Genomic DNA, 22,887 nt, shown 5'->3' on the forward strand with positions numbered 1-22,887 from the left:
AGTCATGTGCAAAAGTATAGGACCGCCTACAATATTCTAGTATTTCTTAAATATATAAAACCAGTAAACTTTAACGGCTATGCTCTGGCTGTTAGGTTGCTCAGCAGTATTAGATGTAAATACATTCTTTTTTGGTAAAAGTTAATGTTTGAAAAGAGCGATTAAACTGTGTAAAATGACTGAATCTATACTGCTAGGGAAGTAAAAATGTCAACCATTTAAGAATACTTCAAAAAATGTGACACATTGGCTTGAAATAAAGAATTGCTGCCTATTAACTTTTTCTAATTTTTCATCAATACGGAGCAGATCTCATCCTGTGAGAGTGGTATGTAATTAGGGAGGAATAAATTTTAACTCGCAAACAATACATTAACATCACAGAAAAGAGCATATTTTGAAGATGAAAATGATATATCACTCTATGATATTTGAGTTAGCTATACTGGGCTTATTGAGTTCTATTATAGATCAAGTTGAGGACAATCATGAAAACTATTGGGCGGTCTTATACTTTGGTACATGACTACTAATACTCTGCAATGCGTGTGGTGTTTTTGTAGCTACAGTTCCGCCTAACTCTTCACCAGCTCCCCCTAGTTACACAACTTCAAAACAATCTCAGGTAGGGCCAGTGCCTCCACGGCCCATAGGACATACGTCAAACGGCACTGGCGGAAATGTTCACATAAAGATACGTAATCATAGAGGTAAACTCGCTTTTCATGTTTACTGTCAACTGCTTGGGTTGTAATGCCTCACACGCTTGGGTACTTCCTTACTTTGGGTAAATTCTAATTCCTTTAGGTTTTCTCTTTCGTCTGTAAATATCTCATAAAGTTTACCGTTGTATAATTACTAGTTGAAGTCTAGTTTCAGAACCAGAGCTGAATATTGTAGCTTTCTATGATATCAAATAAGTCTGTGCTATTGAATATTCACAATCTTATTCTTACAAGCATTTTATTTTTGTCTTTCAAAATATATTAAGATGTACTTATTTATATCTTGTATGAAATGTGTCAATGTGAAGAAGATAATACTGGTTCACTCGCATCTGAATGGGTGAGCCATGACTGATCCTTACCATCTAAAAAAAATGCCTTTGCTCTTTAGGGGTAAAAAACAGTTTTATTGAAGCATGCCTGTATTCCATTCTTTGTTAGCAATCATATCTGAAATCATGGATTTTTGGGGGTTTTTGGAAGAAATTTTCACAATTGCGATTATCTGATTACAATTAAAAACAAGCTCAGGCGTAGCAATTCCAACACAGCATTTTTAGTAAAGAATAGCTTAGGGTTACAATTTTAAGGTGAGCTAGCCTTGTACAGTTTTCCTAATTTATGGCTTTTAAAAGAGCATAAATTAAATGTTTCTGGTGTTTTATAGTCTTACTATAAAAGAAAATTACGCGATTGGATGCGTGCAGTCATGCCTATAAAAACTTGTCTGTTCAATATCGTCCAGTCAGAAGATCCACACGGCTTTTCCTACACCGAGTCTAAAACTGTGATAAGAGCAGGCAGGGCGGAGCCTAAGCGGAAATTTACCATTATCACTATCAGAATAATGACTAGTTTGAGTGTGAGAATTTAAACATTAACATTTTAAACTTGCAAAAACGGTTAATTAATCCATTTTAAAACAGATCTAAAGTATTACAACGTTATTGTTTACTCTATGAGGTTATAAAAATACAACCCTTAATGGTAATTTCACCATTTGTTAAGTTTGTACCAAGTTCCTTTGTAACATTGAAACTTTTTTAAACTCAAATCATTTGCCTATATTTGCTCCCTTATAACTCTTTTTCTACCAAATGGTTGACTCTAATTTTTGTGACGCCGCCAGATTGAATTCGGTATATATTCATTTGCTTCTGGAAGCGCCGTTTTATTTTACTGAATATTACTCAATTTACTGCTTGAAACTATTCCACAGTTATATTTATAGTTCTATAAATTCTACTTGAAAGTCAAATAACATACAAACGATCTGTTTGATAAACGTCTTACATCTTTGTGAATAATTTATACAAATGGTTGCAATAGCAAATTCTTCCTACTTTTTGTAATCCACCATTTTGCAATTAATGGTCATAAGCCATTTTTCAATTGTTTAAACATTGTAATTGTAATCTTATTGCAGCTGTTATGACCACATTTGATATTCCGAAAAACATCTGCGGCAATTTTAACTGTCCTCCTTAGAAAGTATTTTGCCCTATTACTTTTTCATCTGCCATAATTGCAAAAAGCTGATTAGAACAATCCTCGGACACAGGATTATACAAATGTACATAAGATTTTAGCTGTTTCTTGCATCTATGAGGAAAAATTTAGCCAACGCTGAGCGATTGACATGGAAGTCTTAAGTATCATTTGTCCTCATTAAAGTTGACTGATAAAAATTATATATAAGAAAAAGCATACATCTCAAAATAAATGACACTTGTTTTCTTTGGCTGTCAGGTTGTTTTATAAGGAATGTCACCATCCTAAGTTTACCATTGGCTGAGTATATTGAAACCTTGAAAATGATTTTTCAGTTGATACGCGTTGAATGATTTGTCAAATTGAGATGAAGGTGAATGTTTATGGCCTCGATATTGAAATTTCAGCAACTGTAAACCTTTGCAGCATAATAGGTGTTGCTAATTAATTAATGTAAATGGGTTTACTTAAAAGTGGCTCAAGCTGTATGTGGCAATAGATGGATAAATTTGAGTAACGTCCTGTGTAGCTTCAAAACAGTTAAAAAAACACAGAACTTGATAAAAAACGATCCATCAGATAGAAAATGAATTTTCGATAATTTGTTTCTAGTTTTAATTATTTTAATTAGGTCTCATAGAGGCAAAAACAGTTCGTACCCTCATAGTTTTAGGGGCTGATTTTCAAGAAGCCTCACATAGATCGCCTACTATTTTATAAAGCTAAGAGTTTTGTTATGAGTGACATATATAGTCAACAGAAGTACTTGCCAATTTCTATCCAGCCTCTTGCTTAACTCAAACCGTGTTAAAACATCAGCAACAACTATGCAGTTGTGCTAAAATATTTCCTTCAATTTAAATAGTTTATAATAAGTTTTAGCCAAGTAGTGTACTGCGTATTACTGGTAAATAGCACCTTTACAATGACCAGATTTCTTTTTCGACTAGGTTGGCCCGCTATTCACCTATGAGATGCGCATCAATATTATACTCATAACATGTTTTGCAAGCTCGTTGCAAATGTAGTGTAGAGATCATCGACTTAAAAGAGAAATGCTTCTTTCAACTGTTGATTTTGAGTTTATTGCGCTGGTAAAACAAAATGTGATTTACTGTCTGGCAGCAAGATGGCTGTTTCAAAATGCTCTATCTTGTCTGTTGCCAGCCATAATTCTTGAAGCCTGTACAAGGAAGGTTGTACGGTGAAAAGGTACATCCATGGGCATCATAGGCATTATTATTCGGCGTTGTTTTCAGATCCACAGTTCCAAATAACTGGTCACCCGACCTTTCAAGTGACAGCACGCAACTCTCAGTCTACCCATAACACGGGCCCCTTACGGCGGATCCCTGACCACCAGATACAGTTTAAATTCAGCACAGAGGCTAGCCCTATGGATCCTCCACACTTGAGGCGAAAAGGTGAGGATGGAAGACTGATACCAATCAGTAAATCGGTGTATTTGTATAGAACAAGATTAAACCTGTGATCACTCGGTCAAGGTCAAGGCAGTCATAAGTTGATAACAAGATAAGTCACCATCACATCTGGTGAAAACGGCAATCAAATTCTTTTGACCAATTAAAACCAACATTATTTGCGAGAGTTCTGGAACTAGTTTAATAAATTTCATTGCAGTTATTAAAGGTGAGTAGCGCTTGCTAATTTAAGTGTTTTTAAAAAATCTTTCGTTGATTAAAAATCACAAGTTTGTTTGTTTCACACAACTATTTAAATGTGTACTTCATAAATAGACATTGTTAGAAATGCAGTGTGGTATAAAAGGCTGCTCAAGCATATGGCAGTGATGCTGTAAGCGCTAACCAAATAACCATGTATTAACTTTCTAACTGGTTTTGAGAAGAATCGTCTGTCCAACTACCACATATAAATGTAATTGTGCCAGTTGTTTCAGATGATAGAATTGAGTCGATTTTTTAAATTACTACTCGTCACTTACCAACTTTAATAACAAACAAGGGCGTAAGTAACCCCTACTAATCTACATGTATGTTGTTTAAACAAAACACGATACACTCACTATCGACTAGTATCAACTCACTATCGACTAGTATCAACTCACTATCAACTAGTATGGTTGTCTCTTTAAGGAGTGGGATTTTTGTTGAGTTTAGGGAGTAATTAAATATAGGAACTGTTATCAGTTTGGGCATTAGAAGTTACTTCAAATGTAAATGTATACAGTGGAACCTCTACTTGAGAAATTAATTTTTTCCGGAAACCGTTTCGTAAGTGATAGCATTATAAGTAGAAACCGATTTGACCATTCAAATGCATTAATTCTAAGCCCCACAAAACTCGGATTTAACATTTGTATAAATTGTAAATACATTTGATGGTTAATACCTGTATTACATACAAATACATGTTAGAGTTCTCGTACTACATGTAAATAGAAAAAGTACGCATGAAAATAAGAAAGAACAAAAAAATAACGAATAAAAACTATGAATGGTATGTTTGATTACCTTTGGTGGCGGCCGCCTAGACTAGGCTAAGCGAAGACAGCAAAAAGTGGGAGGACGGTGGTCAGAAGAGGTGGGTTTTTTATTGTTATCTCAATTTTGTTGCTCTGAAGAAATCTTGTTTCTACGGATGTAAGTAGAAAGATTTATTTACACGGGCGTGAACTGAAAAACTACATCATCATACAGAAAACACAGAATTGGAGTTGCTAGAAACAAAAGTTGTGCTACTTTGTATGTGACATACAAATTACACAATGGTCAAAAATGAAAAACTTAGTGTTGACTGACTTTCACCAGCAAATAAAACTGAGTGGGATGCGTCGTACATCATAGCCACCGAGAAGCACATGTGCCAAGACGTCAAACAAACAAACGGACCAAAATATGGGAGGCCTTTCAATCTTGAAATATCTTCCGCAAGTCAAACCAAAATTTCTACCAGAAGTTTTTTTGTAACTGGAAAAATCTTGGATGTAGAGTTTTTCATAACTAGAGGTTCCACCGTACTTTTTTTGCGCTAATGTATGTGAAATATAGGCGCACATGAATGCCAAGCAAAGTCTATTATAATGGCTAATTGCCACATTTTGAGATAGTTGGATAACAATAGAAAAACATTCTCATCACGCATACATAGCATGCAGTACATGCGATATGTACCCTGTTACCTTTGACCTACTGGCAGAGTGTACCAAATATGTGTGCCCAAACAGGAGATATGTTTGTTATGTGGTATTATAGCTGCTACATTTAATGTAAATACATGCCATGCATTCATTTGCTTTTGGATCCACCCAATTCTACTCAATTCAATTACCAAAGCTCTTCCTTTGAGGTTCATGAACTTTTGCCCGTGAATGTGTCAACGTTGATAACATCTTGAAAAAACTAGTATTAGCAGAAGTACCAGCAAGAAATAACAGTCCTTGCTGGTTAATTATCGCATACTTTCTACCGCTCTCTCCTTCACAATCCAGGTTCGTTGGAGACTAGGTCTGACTCGCCAGTATCTCGTACAACTAACCAATCACCATTGAGCATGATCAGTACAGCCTCCACAAACTCTGATGCGCTTCCTGACCGTCCACCACCCCCTTACCCTGGCAATGGTCGCCAGGCTAATAATAATGGCTTGGCTGGCAGGGGTGCAATTAATGTTGATCTGTCTGAAGCCAGTGAGCCTGAGCAGGTAGGTTCACCTACTCACTTGCAAAATCTTGGTTAGATTCATCAATATTTAACATAGATATTTATACTTAATCTATCTTGCAATTGTCTGGTCGGTTTGCTGGTTTAGTTGATGGCTTGCTTCTTGTCAGTTTGAAAGTTGTCCCACTGCTGTAGAGTGAAACGGAATCTGAGAGTGGCCGCACGCATCGATGCACATCACCCATTCCTCAGCTACGAATTGATGCTGAAACGAAGGAGGAAGATAAAGTATGGACAAAACTGAAGCATTACTCACCGGCGGCGTTCAAGTTCTACATGGAACAACATATAGAAAATGTGCTGAAACAGCACAAGGAGCGAGTTAGCCGTCGTATACAGCTAGAAAGAGAAATGAGCAAGGTACTTTAGGACATCTAAAACACTTGGGCTATCTCTATGGGCATATGATTATATGTGTAGGCCGAGGGGGAATACTCGATTGTATATGTCGGAATGGAAGGGGTATGCAATTGTTTATGTAGGAATGGAAGGAACATATGATTACATATGGGAAAGATTTTTTTATTATGAGCTTCGTCAGATTTTGGTACCTCCCATTAAGATTTAGAAATTTAAAAATACACTTTAACATGCAATTTTAACAAAAACGCTTTATTTTCATAATCTTCACATTTTATTCTATCGTAAAGTTAACAATATGAAGAATATCAACTTTAAAATGAAATTAAAATAAATCTTTTTATGTTGTAATGTGTCTGGAAGTATCATTCAGTTTTAGCGTTGTTGTTCTCTGTATAAATATAAATTCCAAAATGTTCTCCAATTATAGAGGAACAACTTTTGTTACGGTTTAGATATAATTCGCAAGCATTTAAATCTCCAAGCACTGGTTTTACCGTTATTAACACCTGCAAGACTGTGTCACGCTGATCATTAAAATTTGCTGCGATAGTAATAGGCTCGCCTGTAAAGATTACTATAATTATTTCACTGCTCCATCCAGACAAACTTTTAGTAAAATATAAGATTTGGCACTTCTAACAATTTTTATAATAATAATTGGTTTTGAAACACTGGTATTGCAAACAAATTTCCATCATGAACATGACACTCCTATTGAACTATCATACTATCATACCAGCCGCTCTAATTTAAAATTATTCCGGTCTCTATCTTCAACAATGAAAAAAGACTTACATAGTTTATTTGCAATATAGAATATACAGAAAATTGTAGAAAAGACCATTATGAATTGCTTGCTCCCTATTGGTTTCAAAAACGTAGACTGGCTTATCTCTTTTATAAATATGGTAATATTGATGAGGGCATGTATGAGCAGGGTCGATCGTCACAGTCATTATTCTTTAGTATACGTATACCTTAAATCCTTTAATTGAATGCCATGGTGCTCCATTTTTAAACCTTTTAACTATAGTGGCGGTCAAATAGAGGTGGTGTTCAAATAAAGATTTTAACGGCAGCTAAGTTTACGTAATTCTTGTAACTAAATTCGAAGCTTGTAAAACTTGGAACAATTCACCAAATTTTACGCAAGATTCTCATAATGAAAAATCTTACCCATATGTAGGCAAGGGAGGAATATATCTATATAAATCTCAGTGTTTGTCTGTCATTTGTGTGTCCAGTTGTAATGATTAAAATTTATGAATAAAAAATCCGACTCACACTGATATTTAACTCAGATCCACCAGTTCTGCAGACACGCGAGCTAACCGCTATGCTTTGTTGAAAAGTAGAAAAGTGTGTGTATATAAACGTGAATGGGAGGATTTCATGTAACAATTAAGTTCATATTGCCAGGTGGAGTTATCAGATGAGGCAAAAGACCAAGTGAGGAAGATGTTGAAACAAAAAGAGACAAATTACCTTCGACTCAAGAGAGCCAAGATGAACAGAAGCATGTTTGATGTGATAAAGACACTCGGCATCGGGGCCTTTGGCACAGTCTCACTCGTCCGCAAGAAGGTATTGGAAAAAGGCGACTTTGAGGGAGAGCAACTCTACGCTATGAAGACTCTCCGTAAGGTATGTAGCCGAGTTGGGCATAGCTTGTATCACACGGCTGGTTAGCATATATGCGCATGTAAATATTCGGCAGGTAAGCCTTCAGTTTTACCGCGATATTAACTTTCATACTGGTTTCTAGGTGGATGTGGTGAGGCGTAACCAGGTGGCGCATGTGAAGGCAGAGAGAGACATGCTCGCAGAAGCAGAGCTGGAGTGGGTCACAAAACTCTTCTATTCATTCCAAGATAAAGAGAATCTGTATTTTATTATGGAGTACATCCCTGGCGGAGACCTGATGGCTCTTCTCATAAAGATGGGCATATTTGAGGAGCCTCTAGCCAGGTTCTACATAGCTGAGCTCGTTCTTGCTATAGAAAGTGTACACAAGATGGGCTTCATTCACAGGTAGTTTCACGTGAAACCATCTTTGCTGTAGGTCTAAAAAATAAGAATTGATGCTCGATACTGAAGCTATTGTTCGCCACAACCAGTATACTCAGTATGTCATGATGTTGAATTCGAACAGGCCTTATGTTTAATGCGAACTTTGTGGGGCCTTTGTAGGCTGGCCATTATGGATATGTTGTGTTTATTCGGGTTTAATCCACACCCTTTATTTTTGAATGAAAATTAGCACAAAACATGTTTTTATTTTAATTTTTTGATTTTGTCTATAATCATGCTCTATTATAGCTCAGAGTGAGGTTCTGTATTATGGTCAACTTTAAAATATCTATAATATTTAATATATCTACAGTAATATAATAATATCTATAGTAATATAATAATATCTACAGTAATATAATAATATCTACAGTAATATAATATCTACAGTAATATAATATCTACAGTAATATAATATCTATAGTAATATAATATCTATAGTAATATAATATCTATAGTAATATAATATCTATAGTAATATAATATCTATAGTAATATAATATCTACAGTAATATAATATATCTACAGTAATATAATAATATCTATAGTAATATAATAATATCTATAGTAATATAATAATATCTACAGTAGTATAATAATATCTACAGTAATATAATATCTACAGTAATATAATATCTATAGTAATATAATATCTATAGTAATATAATATCTATAGTAATATAATATCTACAGTAATATAATATATCTACAGTAATATAATAATATATATAGTAATATAATAATATCTATAGTAATATAATATATCTACAGTAATATAATAATATCTATAGTAATATAATATCGGTAACAAATGCTTAGCTGCTAGGAACAATGAACATCTTTATTCTTATAAATGTTGTGATAATGAAACAATTTGGAATGAAAAATAATTTGTCAAATAAAGTAATCCTTGATACGTTTCTAATCCAAGCAGCGTTTACGATTGTGGGTGTCTGTAACCCCCAGCCTTTGGTGAGCATCTTAGGGTGCTATAGTCAAAATAGCAAAATATGTTTCGCTCCTAACTGAAAAGGTTACAAAACAGTCATTTGGTTCCTTTAAATTTGGTGACACATCGCTTTTAAGGCATCATTCTGGCATACCGACTTTGCTTAGGTAGGTTGTGAAACAGTTTGCACACAAATCATTAGATGCTGCCTAGGCAAGCCGTCATCAGTAAATCGGGCAACAGCATGCTATGCAACCACTCATATTTACTCGTGTATAAAGTAAACCCTTAATTTTGATTGAAAATCTCTCATACAAGCTGCGCATTATACACGAATAAATACGATATATATGATTGTATATAATTATGCAATTATAGCCATACATACTGTAATTCAGTATCCTGTTCATATGAGTTGGTTTGGCTGGCTTGTAGTGGCCTATTTCGGGATTGAAAATCAGGAAGTTAGAGATCATGCATGATCTCTAAAGGAATATTTTGTATTATCTGCATGTAGTTATATATAAAATGTTATCTCCAGACTAGTCAGGTTTGTCAGTATATCCATGTGATGGAATCGCCTCTAACCACCCCTTCATCTGCAAAGAACATATTTTAGTGAAGTGACTATTTTTTGCTTTAGGGATATAAAGCCAGACAATGTGCTAATAGACAAGGATGGACACCTCAAACTGACAGACTTCGGACTCTGCACAGGTTTCAGGTGGACACATAATAGTAAATATTACCAGGTAGGCATAACTGCACTTGACAACGTATGCCTATTGAGCTGTTTTTTAGATGAGGAAGTGAGTACCAAAAAATATTTTTACTGTTGTCTAGTTTATTAATTGCTAGTGCATTCTTCCCTCTCTCCCTCTAACCCATACTTGATGAATTCTGACAATTTTGGGTTGTCCATCTGTGCCCTCAATGTTGGGATTAGATAGAACTTTTTAAAAATTATTTTAATTTATATAAATCTCAAGCTTGTCATCTGCTCGGATGTTGGCCTGTACTGTTATAGCTATTAAAATCTTTGAATAAAGAATCCGTATTGCATATTATTTGATCTCGGAACCTCCCATTCCCCAGACGACTTGCTAAACCATTGAGCTACTCGATATTGATATCTTTATTGGGATATATATGTCGCTATGTCGGTGAAAATACAGATACCGCTCTGCGTGACTACGCAACATCATTTTATGCTTGTTCTCACGGCTTCTATCAGTAAGTTTAGCAATATTAGCTTACTCAAATTAGCGATTGACAATGTGCAAGGCTCATGGCAAGAAACTACATTGCTTGCAACAGTATATAAGCTTTTTTAATACGTGTGCAACGCTGGGAATTCGGCTAGTTATTTATAAAATTGTGTTAGAGTAACTGATTTTCAACTTGAGTAAGCATGATATAGTCTGCAGTAGGCTACTACTATTGGAAAGCTTTTCATTGCGCTTAGCACGCATGTGCCAGTTGTACTCGTTTATGAAAGTTCGTCTTCCTTTCTTTGAAAACTTTTCAAAATGTTTTTTTGTGAAATTACTAGCTCCGCTAAAACAATTTATTTTAATGCTGTTATCGACTGGTTCAGCAATGGAGAAGATTTTATGTTAGAAGACAGTGAAGATGAGTTTGTAAGCCCAGTAAAAGTTGAAGTGGGTGAAAGCGACAGTGAGACAGAAACCAGTAGTGGCAGTGCAGAAGATAATCACGCTAAATAGTTTAAAGGGTTTTGGTTTATGCATTTATTATAAACGTTGTTTGTACATGTCGCTTTGCTTTTATACATTTATTTGTAATATTTGATAGATTATAATTATTTATTTTATGAATTTGCAGCTTTGTAGCATAACCCCAAGGCCCTTATTTAAACTGTGCTTGCGATGATTAGATGTTTATAACTTAACTTCTATTGTACGTGAAAAGTCAGTTTTTGCAGCATACTATAGCAAACATTTGAATCGGTGCAATCAACTTTTACACATCATTGTTAAAGGTTGACTTGCAACAAAGTTCACATTACAGTTATTTGGTACCAAAAGATTCTCCATGTCTTACTCTGCTGTGTTGTAGGTGCAAAATATTTGGAAATGTGATTACAAGCTCATAAAAGCTCAAAAACGAACAGTTGATCGCAGCCATAACGAAACCGCCGTAGATCGGAATCAGTTTATTCCGCTGACGTCGTCATTACATTTGGTTATTGATTTGTCATGTGATGTTCTCACGTAAATTGAAAGGCCAATAAAATGCTCAATATAAAACTTCTCGTATCACTAGTTTATGACAAACACTTCGGGTTTAACTGACGACCCGTATCAAATATAGATGCTCGCTACTTTACAGTTTTGTTTCGGTTTGGTCTAATCGTCTAGTCGTAATCTGATCATGTGACCCATACTTCGAAAATAATTTCTGCAGCACTTTTCGATTATCATAGGTGACCAACAGGCTCGTCATGATTATTAGACAATGATATGTACTCCTTCAAGCTAAGGTTAAAAAATTAAACGAATTTTTACGGTAAGTTATAAGATATCAATGCTGAAAGTGACATCCTTACAACGATGATAAAATAGGCGCGTAAGAACAATAGACACTGTTTTATTGATTGTGTGAAGTATATTTGTGAAATTATTTCGACAAATGAGGTTGCATGAAAGTGTAAACAGAAGCCATCTTGTACAACTACGTCCCATTTGAGCTGTTTTGGAAAGAGATTCTAATCTACGGCGGTCTCGTGTGGCTGCGATTAACTGTTCGTTTTTGAGCTTTTAAGAGCTTGTAATCGCATTCCCACATATTTTGCACCGACAACACAGCAGAGTAAGACATGGTGAATCTTTTGATATCAAATAACTGTAATGTGAATTTTGTTGCAAGTGAACCTTTAAGTATATGGATAAAAATATAAAAATGCATTCTAATTTAGAAAATCGAAAAGAATTTCTCACAGCTACATCTTATTGCCACTCAGATTATTGTATTTGCAAATTTTAACTGGAAGCAGAATTTAACAACTTGTAGAGCCATTTCTCAGTTTTCGCTGCTTTTTTGTGGCAGTGTTCAAGGTACAAAATGTGCTATGAATGTGCTACCAAAATAGCGTATGATTTTTGCACCGTCGGGCCCTACGTGTACTCAGTTTTTAAAAGGTTAACCAAGTCTTGTTGAATGAGTCATTTGAGAAACAACCAACCAATCATCTATCTTCATGCAGAAAGTTGTGATGACCCCTGGTAGTTGCTCCCAATATCATTTATATGTTGAAGGAAGGAGGCCACAACCGACAAGACTCTATGGATCCTCAGGACGTGAGCAGCGACCCCTGTCACTGTCCAAAAGAGCTGCCAAAGATTCTGGAGAAGAGAAGGCGGAAAGAGCAGCAGCGCTGTCTTGCACACTCTCTTGTCGGTGTGTTGCTTCCTCAATTCATCATTATTTTTGGTGCCAAAGCATAGCTAGTTCTTTTATTGTCAACAAACATTTGGAAAATTTGTAATCAATATACGAATATAGTAAATAATACGATTTTCATACGCATAACATTAGCTTGTCAGAAGTAGAGCTTTGCAAAGATGCTACAGTGAACCATTCATATTACTATACACTGCCTCCTTCAATGATTTAATCTTTAATGATAAGCACGATTTTATAATTTGTAATGTATTCTATCTATTTTGCATTTTTAATTGGCGTTATCAAATTTGTAAGTTATTGGTTATTGACAAAATCTCAATGTACATGTGTTTCCGTACATCATCCTAAGTCTACAGTTTGTTTGGAGAAAAGCTTTCTGTTATGTTCTTCTTGCCTTTTGAAAGATTGTTCAATGTATTTTGCTATATTCTCGATAGTAATAAGGGTGTGTGAGCTGCTATGTATTTCCTTAGTGACATATGAACCGTTCTTCTAATAGTTAGTGTCAAGGTTAGAGACATGGTGCGGCGCAAATTTTTTTGTCAAATCTAAAAATTTTTAAACCTTGTGAATGTTGGACAGGTGAATCAGATCTACTGTGGAGTCTTTAAAGGTTCAGGCGATCATGTGTGTTATTCAGGTACGCCCAACTATATTGCTCCAGAGGTGTTGTTAAGGTCAGGCTACACGAGGAGCTGTGATTGGTGGAGTGTTGGAGTTATTCTATATGAAATGCTCGTTGGACAGCCTCCCTTCTTTGCCAACACACCCAAAGAAACTCAGATTAAGGTCCTTAGGCTAATCCTTTACTAGCTCATGTTCTTCTTACTATAGTTTTTGGTTTCTTTGCTGTAATTCTCTCACTCCTTAAATCTCTCTTACTTTTACATATTTGAATAGAGGCATCGATAGAGGCATCAATCATTACTCGGCACTTTTTATGCTTTTAGCATCATAAAGTTCCTATCGTGCATCCAAATAGGTATCTTGATGTTTTATTGAATAACCGTCTTAATAGAAACAAGCGTTGTGAACAGTTTGATAGTAACAACATGGGTAGGTGAATTATTTAATATTGGTATTATATAATAATAGTAATATTGGTATTATATAATAATAGTAATATTGGTATTTACAGTAGCGTTATCAAATCACTAGTTTATTCTGCAATATCAACTAGTTACTAGCCGATGAAAACTCAACAAGAACATTAAAGTAATGTTCACTTTTTATAATCACAGGTTAATAACTATAAGCTGAAGCAACCGAAATGATATTAAAGGTTTACTTGCAACAAAATTCACATTACAGTTATTTGGTATCAAAAGGTTTACCATGTCTTACCCTGCTGTGTTGCAGGTGCAAAATATGTGAAAATGTGATTACAAGCTCTTAAAAGCTCAAAAACGAACAGTTAATCGCAGCCATCATGAAAACGCCGAAGTTTGGAATCTTTTTATTTCGATGACATATTCAAGCATTGTGGTTATTGTTTTTGATAGTGTGAAATTAAAGGCTAACAAAAGGCTCAATATAAAACGTCTCGTAGTACTAGTTTATAACAAACACTTCGGGTTCTACCGAAAGATCCGTATCAAATATAGATGCTCGCTACTTTACAGTTTTGTTTTGGCTTGGTCTGATCATCTAGTCGTAATCTTATCATGTGATCCATTTTCCGCCTATTACAGGTGGCCAACAGGCTTGTCATGTGTATCAGAGGATGATATGTACTCCTTCGAGTTGAGGCTAAAAAATATTTTGGGGGTAAAAAACGAATTTTTACAGTAGGTTTGGAGATATCAGTGCTCAAAGTGACAACATTACAATGATGATGAAACAAACGCCTAAGGATAATAGACATGGTTTTATTGAATGCGTGAAGTATATTTGTGAAAATATTTCGACGATTGAGGTTGCATGAGAGTGTAAACAGAAGCCATCGTGTTCAGGTACATCCCATTTGAGACATTTTTGAAAGGGATTCGAATCTACGGCGTTTCTGCGATGGCTGCCATTAACTGTTCGTTTTTAGCTTTTAAGAGCTTGTAATCACATTTCCACATATTTTGCACTTACTTTTACCAAATAACTGTAATGTGACTTTTGTTGCGAGTCAACCTTTAAGCTAATTCACTTGAGATTTTCACCTGAGATGTTAGTTTTGCTGGCTGCCCTGAGATGTTTGTTCTGCTGGCTGCCAATGATTACATTTACAAGTGTAATTAGAAAGGTACTAAAAAGGTTGTTCAAGTTATAAAAGTAATTCATTTGATTCATTGTAATTCATTTAATGCAATTAAAATGTAATGTAGATTGGTTAATATAAAGTTTATATTTTAAGTGTTGTAAAAACTGGGGAGGAAAAACAGAAAGATTTAAAGAGACATTTGAAAACTTCAATAACAAGTAATCAATATAAAAAGCTTGTTCTTGTTATTCTTAGTGTATTTGTGGGCTCAATGATGTATTTAGACTCAGTATTAGTGGGGATAATAGAGATATAATGCTCTTGTTATTAGTGGGGATAATAGAGATATAATGCTCTTGTTATTAGTGGAGATAATAGAGATATAATGCCCTTGTGCTGACCTTGATTCAGTGAAGTTTAAACACATTTGTATTTTCAAGTTTCGTCTCTAATCATTTCGCGTTATGTTATATTATGAAACTGCAATGCTCCAAGAAGCTGAATTTATTGGAATTTAGGGTAAAATAATAAAAATATATCCTTGAAATTTACATCTTATGTTGAAAAATTCATATGCTAAGATTATCATAAATGCCCAGTCACTATGATTTTTATCATGCCTTTAGTATAAATTTTTTCGCTAAAGATGTTTACATGGTTTTTAGAACATCACATGCAGTCATATGAATCATCTGTTTGTTCAAATGGAAACCTTTTATTACTACTGTTAAAAGATACCGAGTCATTTATGAACAGTGACTCAGTTATATTGGAAGACAAACAAGGTATACATTGATGGGTAGTAGAGTACAGTAAGGAGTGGTAGGTGAGGACAGCAGGCTAGAGGGTCAAAGTCTGCAGTTTTATGATAGTTTATATCTGATTGGTCACTTCGTTCTCCATACTAGCACTTCCTTTACATTGTGACGCGTCTCTGCAGGTGGTCAACTGGAAGACTACTCTGAATATCCCTCCTGAAAGTGGCCTCAGTCTGGCAGCCCAAGATCTTATACTGAGGCTTTGCACAGGTCCACTTGATCGGATAGGCACGAATGGTGCGGAAGAAATAAAAGCTCACAGCTTCTTTAAGAAAACAGAGTTTACAGACTTGAGGAAACAAAAGTAAGTTTGGACATAAGTTGGTCAAAGCTAATGTAAATAAGCTAAATATCTGATAGCGTGACCTATGCATCTTGTTGAATCATTCAACCTCGATTTACCATCATTCCGACATAAGACATGAAATGTTAGCAAACACATGTTTTGACATGAAATAATTTCAAACATGCGATATCTAGAGGTTTTCCAAACAGTAATTTATTTTTACGATTCGGTACATATCTGAGCATGTCTTGCTCGTATAGTTTAGTTCTGCTTTGCTTAAATAGTATTGACCAGTGTACTTACCTTTTAAATTTCAAAATCATGGATTTGACCAAGACTACTAGGAGTGATAGTTGTGAATAGACGATACTGCTGGCCTTGATCATGGATTTGACCAAGACTACTAGGAGTGATAGTAGTTGTGAATAGACGATACTGCTAGACTACTAGGAGTGATAGTAGTTGTGAATAGACGATACTGCTAGACTACTAGGAGTGATAGTTGTGAATAGACGATACTGCTGGCCTTGATCATGGATTTGACCAAGACTACTAGGAGTGATAGTTGTGAATAGACGATACTGCTAGACTACTAGGAGTGATAGTTGTGAATAGACGATACTGCTAGACTACTAGGAGTGATAGTAGTTGTGAATAGACGATACTGCTAGACTACTAGGAGTGATAGTAGTTGTGAATAGACGATACTGCTAGACTACTAGGAGTGATAGTAGTTGTGAATAGACGATACTGCTAGACTACTAGGAGTGATAGTTGTGAATAGACGATACTGCTAGACTACTAGGAGTGATAGTAGTTGTGAATAGACGATACTGCTAGACTACTAGGAGTGATAGTTGTGAATAGACGATACTGCTAGACTACTAGGAGTGATAGTTGTGAATAGACGATACTGCTAGACTACTAGGAGTGATAGTAGTTGTGAATAGACGATACTGCTAGACTACTAGGAGTGATAGTTGTGAATAGACGATACTGCTGGACTATAGACGATACTGCTGGCCTCAAAATTAAAACAAGAAATGATGGGAAAGCGAGAGCAAACATCTTTGAAGTAATTGAAGCATCTTAGGAGGAATTCTTTAGAAGATCTATAAAAACATGTAGTCGTTATTGGAAGGGTTAAAGTGAAAATTATGCCAATAAGAGAAATCCTGAAGTTAAAGTAAGAAACAGTAATTTCATATGAAGTATATATGAAATACTATATAGTATATATAAAGTATAGTATACTTTCATATGAAGTATATATGAAATACTATATAGTATATATAAAGTATAGTATACTTTCATATGAAGTATATATGAAATACTATATAGTATATATAAAGTATAGTATACTTTCATATGAAGTATATATGAAATACTATATAGTATATAAAAAGTATAGTATACTTTCATATGAAGTATATATGAAATACTATATAGTATATATAAAGTATAGTATACTTTCATATATTTCATTTGAAAGTAATTTCATATGAAGGTTTGACTGCACAATCAACTGTCCATACGAAATTAATTTGTAAGATATGCTTTGGGCGCTGTTGGATGTTGCAACTAGTACTGCTATATGAATACACTTCAGTTCGTTTAGTTTGTTCTACTGAATAGTAACTGAATAATTACTTAAACAGCTCTCTAGCTCATTCGTAAACATTGCGAGTTAATTCGCGAATTTATATCGTAGCTAGGCTACCAACAAGAGTTATCTCGCCTTGGAAGTTTACCCATTCAGTTTACAGTTATTTCTTAATTATAGAAGAAAATTTTTGATTAGTTCAGAAGAGAAATTTCTGGCTCAATGATATCTCTGGCAAAAGTTATAACCCAAAAATACTAAACCCATAGGTCATTTTCTAACATTTGGTTTCATTACAATACAGTCATCATTTATGTCACTGCAAAACTTAGCATCATTAGGTAATTAGTCTTTAATCATTAGGAATGCAAATATCGTATCGAATATCGATAGCGTCGATATTTATTGCATATCGTATGAAATGCAAAAAAACTCATATCACACAGCTAGAACTTACATACACTTGTTGAATTTAAAAAAAACAAGCCTTTACAAGTTTTCAGATATAAGGAGCTCCTGTATGGCCTCATGATGAAGCCACTTTTGCTAAAAACTCGACACGCGACCCTTTTCATTTTTTTTTGTAGAAAGAAACCCGCATGTGTGCTTAGCCTCGGTATCAATAGTGCGCATTTCTTGCCCAAGTTTGGGCTAACTCTGTAAATGTCCTAAAAATATTTTGATCAGTTACAGAAAACAAGGCTATAAATAGCGATGCGATTTCATTTATTTATCAAATCTTCAAATCAGCCCGAAACTTCAAATCATATAAAGTTATTTCCCAAGCTTTTCAAATCAAATAAAGTCAAATCAAATCACCATTTGTGTCAAATCAGTACAGTATGATTTGTTTCAAATATTCTAATATTCGAATCACCATAATTTGAGATGATTTGAAAGCAGCTCTGCTATTTACTGTAGCTTTATACATTGCACCATCGAAATACGATGTTGATCCGTTCCAGGGTTGGCATCGTATGGTGAAAAATGTGTATGTATTGGTATAGAGACCATGGTAATTATACAATGCAAACATCCCCTGGTAAAAATCGTCAAAATTTTGTAAAAATGTGTACATATTGAAAATTAGCAACAAAATAGTTAACATAGTTAACAAATGTTAACTATGTTACCTTCAGTAACTGTATTGTATTTAGTGTATTTTAATGGTTATGATCTGCATTAAAATGCAAAATTATCATGTGTTTACCAAATGCAGTATGTACGGTAAGGAGTTCTTACCTTCAAAAGGTAGGCATAACATGAACTTTGAATTCACTTCAAATAATTTTAGTTTGCTAAACTCACATTTAAAACTATGTTTTGGTATGTATTTTGAACTATTTTAATGAATTTAAACTTTTTGTCACGAAATTTTATCGTTCATCAGCTTCACTTTCACTGTAAATTTTAATGTGTCCGGTTGAAACCTTTTTCAACCTAATTCAATAAGAAAGGCCGAACGATGCAGTTATCAAAAGCGGCCTCTCGTACACTTGACCATTTAATGGCTACTGAAAAGAAAAAAAGAAAAATGAAATTTTATTTACTATACAGGATGTACATACCTTTGGAATAACGTGACTTTAGCTGGTACATGTAGCGAGTAAAGCAGAGAGGAGGCCAAACATGTATCAATGCTAATTATGTTGTTGTACACTTGAAAATAAATTTAATACGTAATGAGATGGAGTTTTTTAGCAGGCTAAAAGAAGTTGTCTACTCCTGTCTAATATTTCTACTGATTTGAAAGAAAAAATGCTGGTGCAATGCAGAAATTTGCTAGCTAGCTAACGCTTGTAAAATGGTTCAGAGAAGGTGTTACATTAGTTTGTTTTGTATGAAATGTGCACAAGAATCAATGTAACCTTACATACAAAGTTTTACGTATTTATAGCCTAGAGAACAGGGCTTTAGCACTTTCCAGAAAGCTAGTAGATGCATCAACTATCATGAGTAGCTAGTTATATATGAGTTACATACATACGATAAATTGTATTTATGTAGTAGAGAACAGGCTTGCCTGCAAAGACATGGTTAAACAAGAAAATAAAACATAAAATCAAAATAAATAGATAAAACAAAATGAAATGAATAAAACACGAAAAACACAAAGAAGATAAATAATACATTATACATGCATTGTTTTTATGTACCATTCCACATCAGTGAATTAAACACTTGAAATTTCTGCCGATGTGGGTTTTTCTGTATCTTCTACTTCCTTGCCCCACTAAATGGTTGCTCCTCTAGAATGCTAATCGCGTGCATGGTCTTCCAACTCCTTCAAATCCTCAGTCGTAAGTTCCTCTTGCGGTTGCTTTAATGGAGTTTTTGTTTTAATAATAATTGCAAATGTTGATTGGTTGCGACCATATTTCTTGACAATATTAACAATTTGGGCGCCTTCTTATTTAGTTGTGACCTCCAACTTTGTTGACATGGAAATCATTTTTCCTTCGTTTTGTGACGTTTGTCTCAGTCTCAAATTCCATAGCTAATGATTTTAATATAGATACTTGTAGTTATATACGTATGCTGACTAAAGGTTTATAGTAAATGAGAGTATAACGCTAAAAATGAATGTTTGCTTTCGTATGTGTGTTTTACACGAAATCTCCCACGCGGAATGCTGACCTGAGAAAAGTCGGTCATCGTGTCTCTTATAATCGTTCTAAAAATGTTTTCGGCGAACTGTATTTCAGCGTCTTTGTTATTTCGGCGTGCATTATGAGCACACTGACCGCCAAATTTTAACTCGGGCGGAACCTTTCTCAAATTCGTATAATATAGTGAAATAAAATTTGTATGGTGAGGTGAAGATCTCACAATGTTCAACTTTGTAAGATGAAAAATCGTATATCAGGGTAATCGTATCTCGAGGGTGCACTGTATCGCATATTGAGAATTCATATGTTGGGTCAATCATTAGTAGAGGTCTGACCGATTTGGAGTACTTCTGGCCTTCCTATACTTTACCATATTCTCTACTTGATTTTTATGTCAGCTAGTCCTTATTGTGAGTCCAATTTGTCCTTTGCTTGTTATTCCATTGTTTGTCTTGTTTAGATATTATTGGCACTTGCGTATATGTCAGAAGACAACTCCCGTACAAAGTTTTTAGTCTTTCCAATCGGATTGTGTGCGCCTTCACTTAGAAGTTGTGTTTGCTTTGTAGAGCACCTTACAAGCCTGTCATCAAATATGCCACCGATACATCCAACTTTGATGAGGTGGAAGAGCAGGACCAACCGCCCTATCAGACAGACGATCTTCGTCAGAGGGGACATTTTCCCGAGCACGCTTTTTCTGAGTTTACATTTAGACGGTTCTTTGACGATGGGGCACCAGCTCGACCCCTTAGCATCGCTGAGAGCCTATCCTACTTTAAATCTTTGTCACTTAGTAACAATAATATTAATAACAGCAGCCACCCCGCTCAAAGTAATGCGCAAGCGGAAGAAAGAACTCCGCAGAATAGTTATCACGAAGTGGAAGAGTCACGGTCATCTAGCGGTAACCCCGTCTATGTATAGCCCGCAAGTTCTAACAAATGTCGGCTGCCTCAAGCGATAGCTAGCTGGCAAGATGTCTATTCGTTTGCAGACTATATTCTATACAGCTACAAAGCTATATCTCCGGTGCTCAGACTTAAACTTAATGTTTCTGTACATAGATTGTGTGACATTACTGGCCAGTTGGAGTTGCAGCTAGAATAGCCCGTGCCAGACCTCACCACGACGGTCGCACATGTCGCTATGGTTAGGTTGTCATAAATTATTACACTGTATTTCTCAGAATGGTCAATTTAGTTAATATATTCTATAATAGCTGTAATCAGTGATACATAGAAAATGTAGATTCTTTTTCAAGTTCTTTTCCAAGAAGTTTTGGATCGAAGGTGTAATTATAGATTTTCTAAATTATCAGATGTTTTATATAGAATATATGGCCTGGCTACCCAACTGTGATCATCGCATTGACGTGAAATCTCATTCATGATGTCTGTTACATATTTTAATATTGCTGTTGTTCCTACTTATATATTATTACTATTCTATGAGCTACTTTTATAGTTTAATCAATTTCTCTATTTATTGTTCCAATCTGAATCTTACGCCGCAAACGTTTTTGTATAAAAAGTTAAATTTTGTTAACTGCTGATACTGTGTACAGAATTCAATTAGACAGTAATTTAGTCTGTCAGTTTTTTTGTCTAAAAGCATTCTTACTTATTGATGTTGGCTTGACCTCTTTCTTGCTGTTGTATTACCAATGAGAGTCTATTTTTGGATTGAACATATTAAACCTGTTAGATATGATGTATCGTGTGATGTCTTGCTTCTTTCTATTATCTCTTTTCCACTTGGCAATCTCATTTCAAGATATCAGACATAATCTCAGCACAGTATTGAAATGCTACCGTGAGTAGAGATCAGATTATACTGTTCCTACTAGCTTTAGTATTCACTCTATCTTTACAACATACATCGCAGATCTGAATTGTGGAGCAGGAATGACTGCAACTTATCAAATCAGTAAAACAATAAAACCAATTAGCCTAAAAGTATGTGAACATTCATGCGATATTTTGGGGCATTTCTTAGTTGAAACAAAATTAACTTTCTGTAGTGATCAGCATTAGAGCTGCTGTTTTTTATGGTTTGGTAAACTAAAGAACACCATAAAACTATAATTAGGTTCTGTTGAAAGTGTAAAGTCAACTTTTCTAAGCCATCTTAGAATAGTTGGTAGTTACTGTATTCTCACGTCATATGTTCATTGAGATTCCAGGTTTCGCTTGGACATTGTCACTTTGTGTATGGCGCCCAGAGAGTACTTGCGCATGTACTTGTAAAGACGTCAAAGCACCAGCAAACTAGGTTAGAGACTACATTTTCTAGAGAACTTAAATTTAAAAATGGTCATAAAAAGTCTCGAACTTTCTCCAGGCTGACTGTCACAAATTGATACTAAAGATTAATTGCAGCTGATGTATTTAGGATTTTGGCAAGATGAATGAACCATTCAAATGGAAGCTGCGTTAGAACCCCAAGGAGATTAGGGTCATGGAAAGCGGATTCAACTATTTACCATTATTATACTTCAAAATGTTCTACTCTAAAATTCACCGATGTATGGTGTTTTACATGCGTACTATCAATCATTGTATGGTACACATTTCTATAGCAAGCTTTCTTCTAGTAGTCTAGAGATGATTGATAACAAACTAGAATATAAGTGAACTTCTCTTGTGCTACTAA

At 34.9% G+C, this 22,887-nt stretch overlaps 1 protein-coding gene across 5 annotated transcripts in view; it reads left to right on the plus strand.

Annotated features, from left to right (window-relative positions):
* Positions 1 to 21,945, plus strand: part of LOC137404544 (serine/threonine-protein kinase LATS1-like) — a 58,991-nt gene extending 37,046 nt beyond the window's left edge. For 3 of the 5 annotated variants that reach the window (XM_068090767.1, XM_068090766.1, XM_068090769.1), the window contains 11 exons: positions 564 to 710; positions 3,476 to 3,640; positions 5,686 to 5,897; positions 6,053 to 6,277; positions 7,700 to 7,924; positions 8,046 to 8,311; positions 9,943 to 10,051; positions 12,578 to 12,719; positions 13,366 to 13,514; positions 15,857 to 16,038; positions 20,802 to 21,945. In XM_068090767.1, coding sequence (XP_067946868.1) covers positions 564 to 710; positions 3,476 to 3,640; positions 5,686 to 5,897; positions 6,053 to 6,277; positions 7,700 to 7,924; positions 8,046 to 8,311; positions 9,943 to 10,051; positions 12,578 to 12,719; positions 13,366 to 13,514; positions 15,857 to 16,038; positions 20,802 to 21,159 — 2,180 coding nt within the window. In that variant the 3' untranslated portion in view covers positions 21,160 to 21,945. The remainder of the gene's footprint in view (positions 1 to 563; positions 711 to 3,475; positions 3,641 to 5,685; positions 5,898 to 6,052; positions 6,278 to 7,699; positions 7,925 to 8,045; positions 8,312 to 9,942; positions 10,052 to 12,577; positions 12,720 to 13,365; positions 13,515 to 15,856; positions 16,039 to 20,801) is intronic. The other 2 variants (XM_068090768.1, XM_068090770.1) reach the window with 1 other exon arrangement.
* The last annotated feature ends 942 nt before the right edge of the window (positions 21,946 to 22,887 follow it).

This window comes from Watersipora subatra, chromosome 9 (assembly GCF_963576615.1).
Source record: "Watersipora subatra chromosome 9, tzWatSuba1.1, whole genome shotgun sequence".
NCBI lineage: Eukaryota > Metazoa > Bryozoa > Gymnolaemata > Cheilostomatida > Watersiporidae > Watersipora > Watersipora subatra.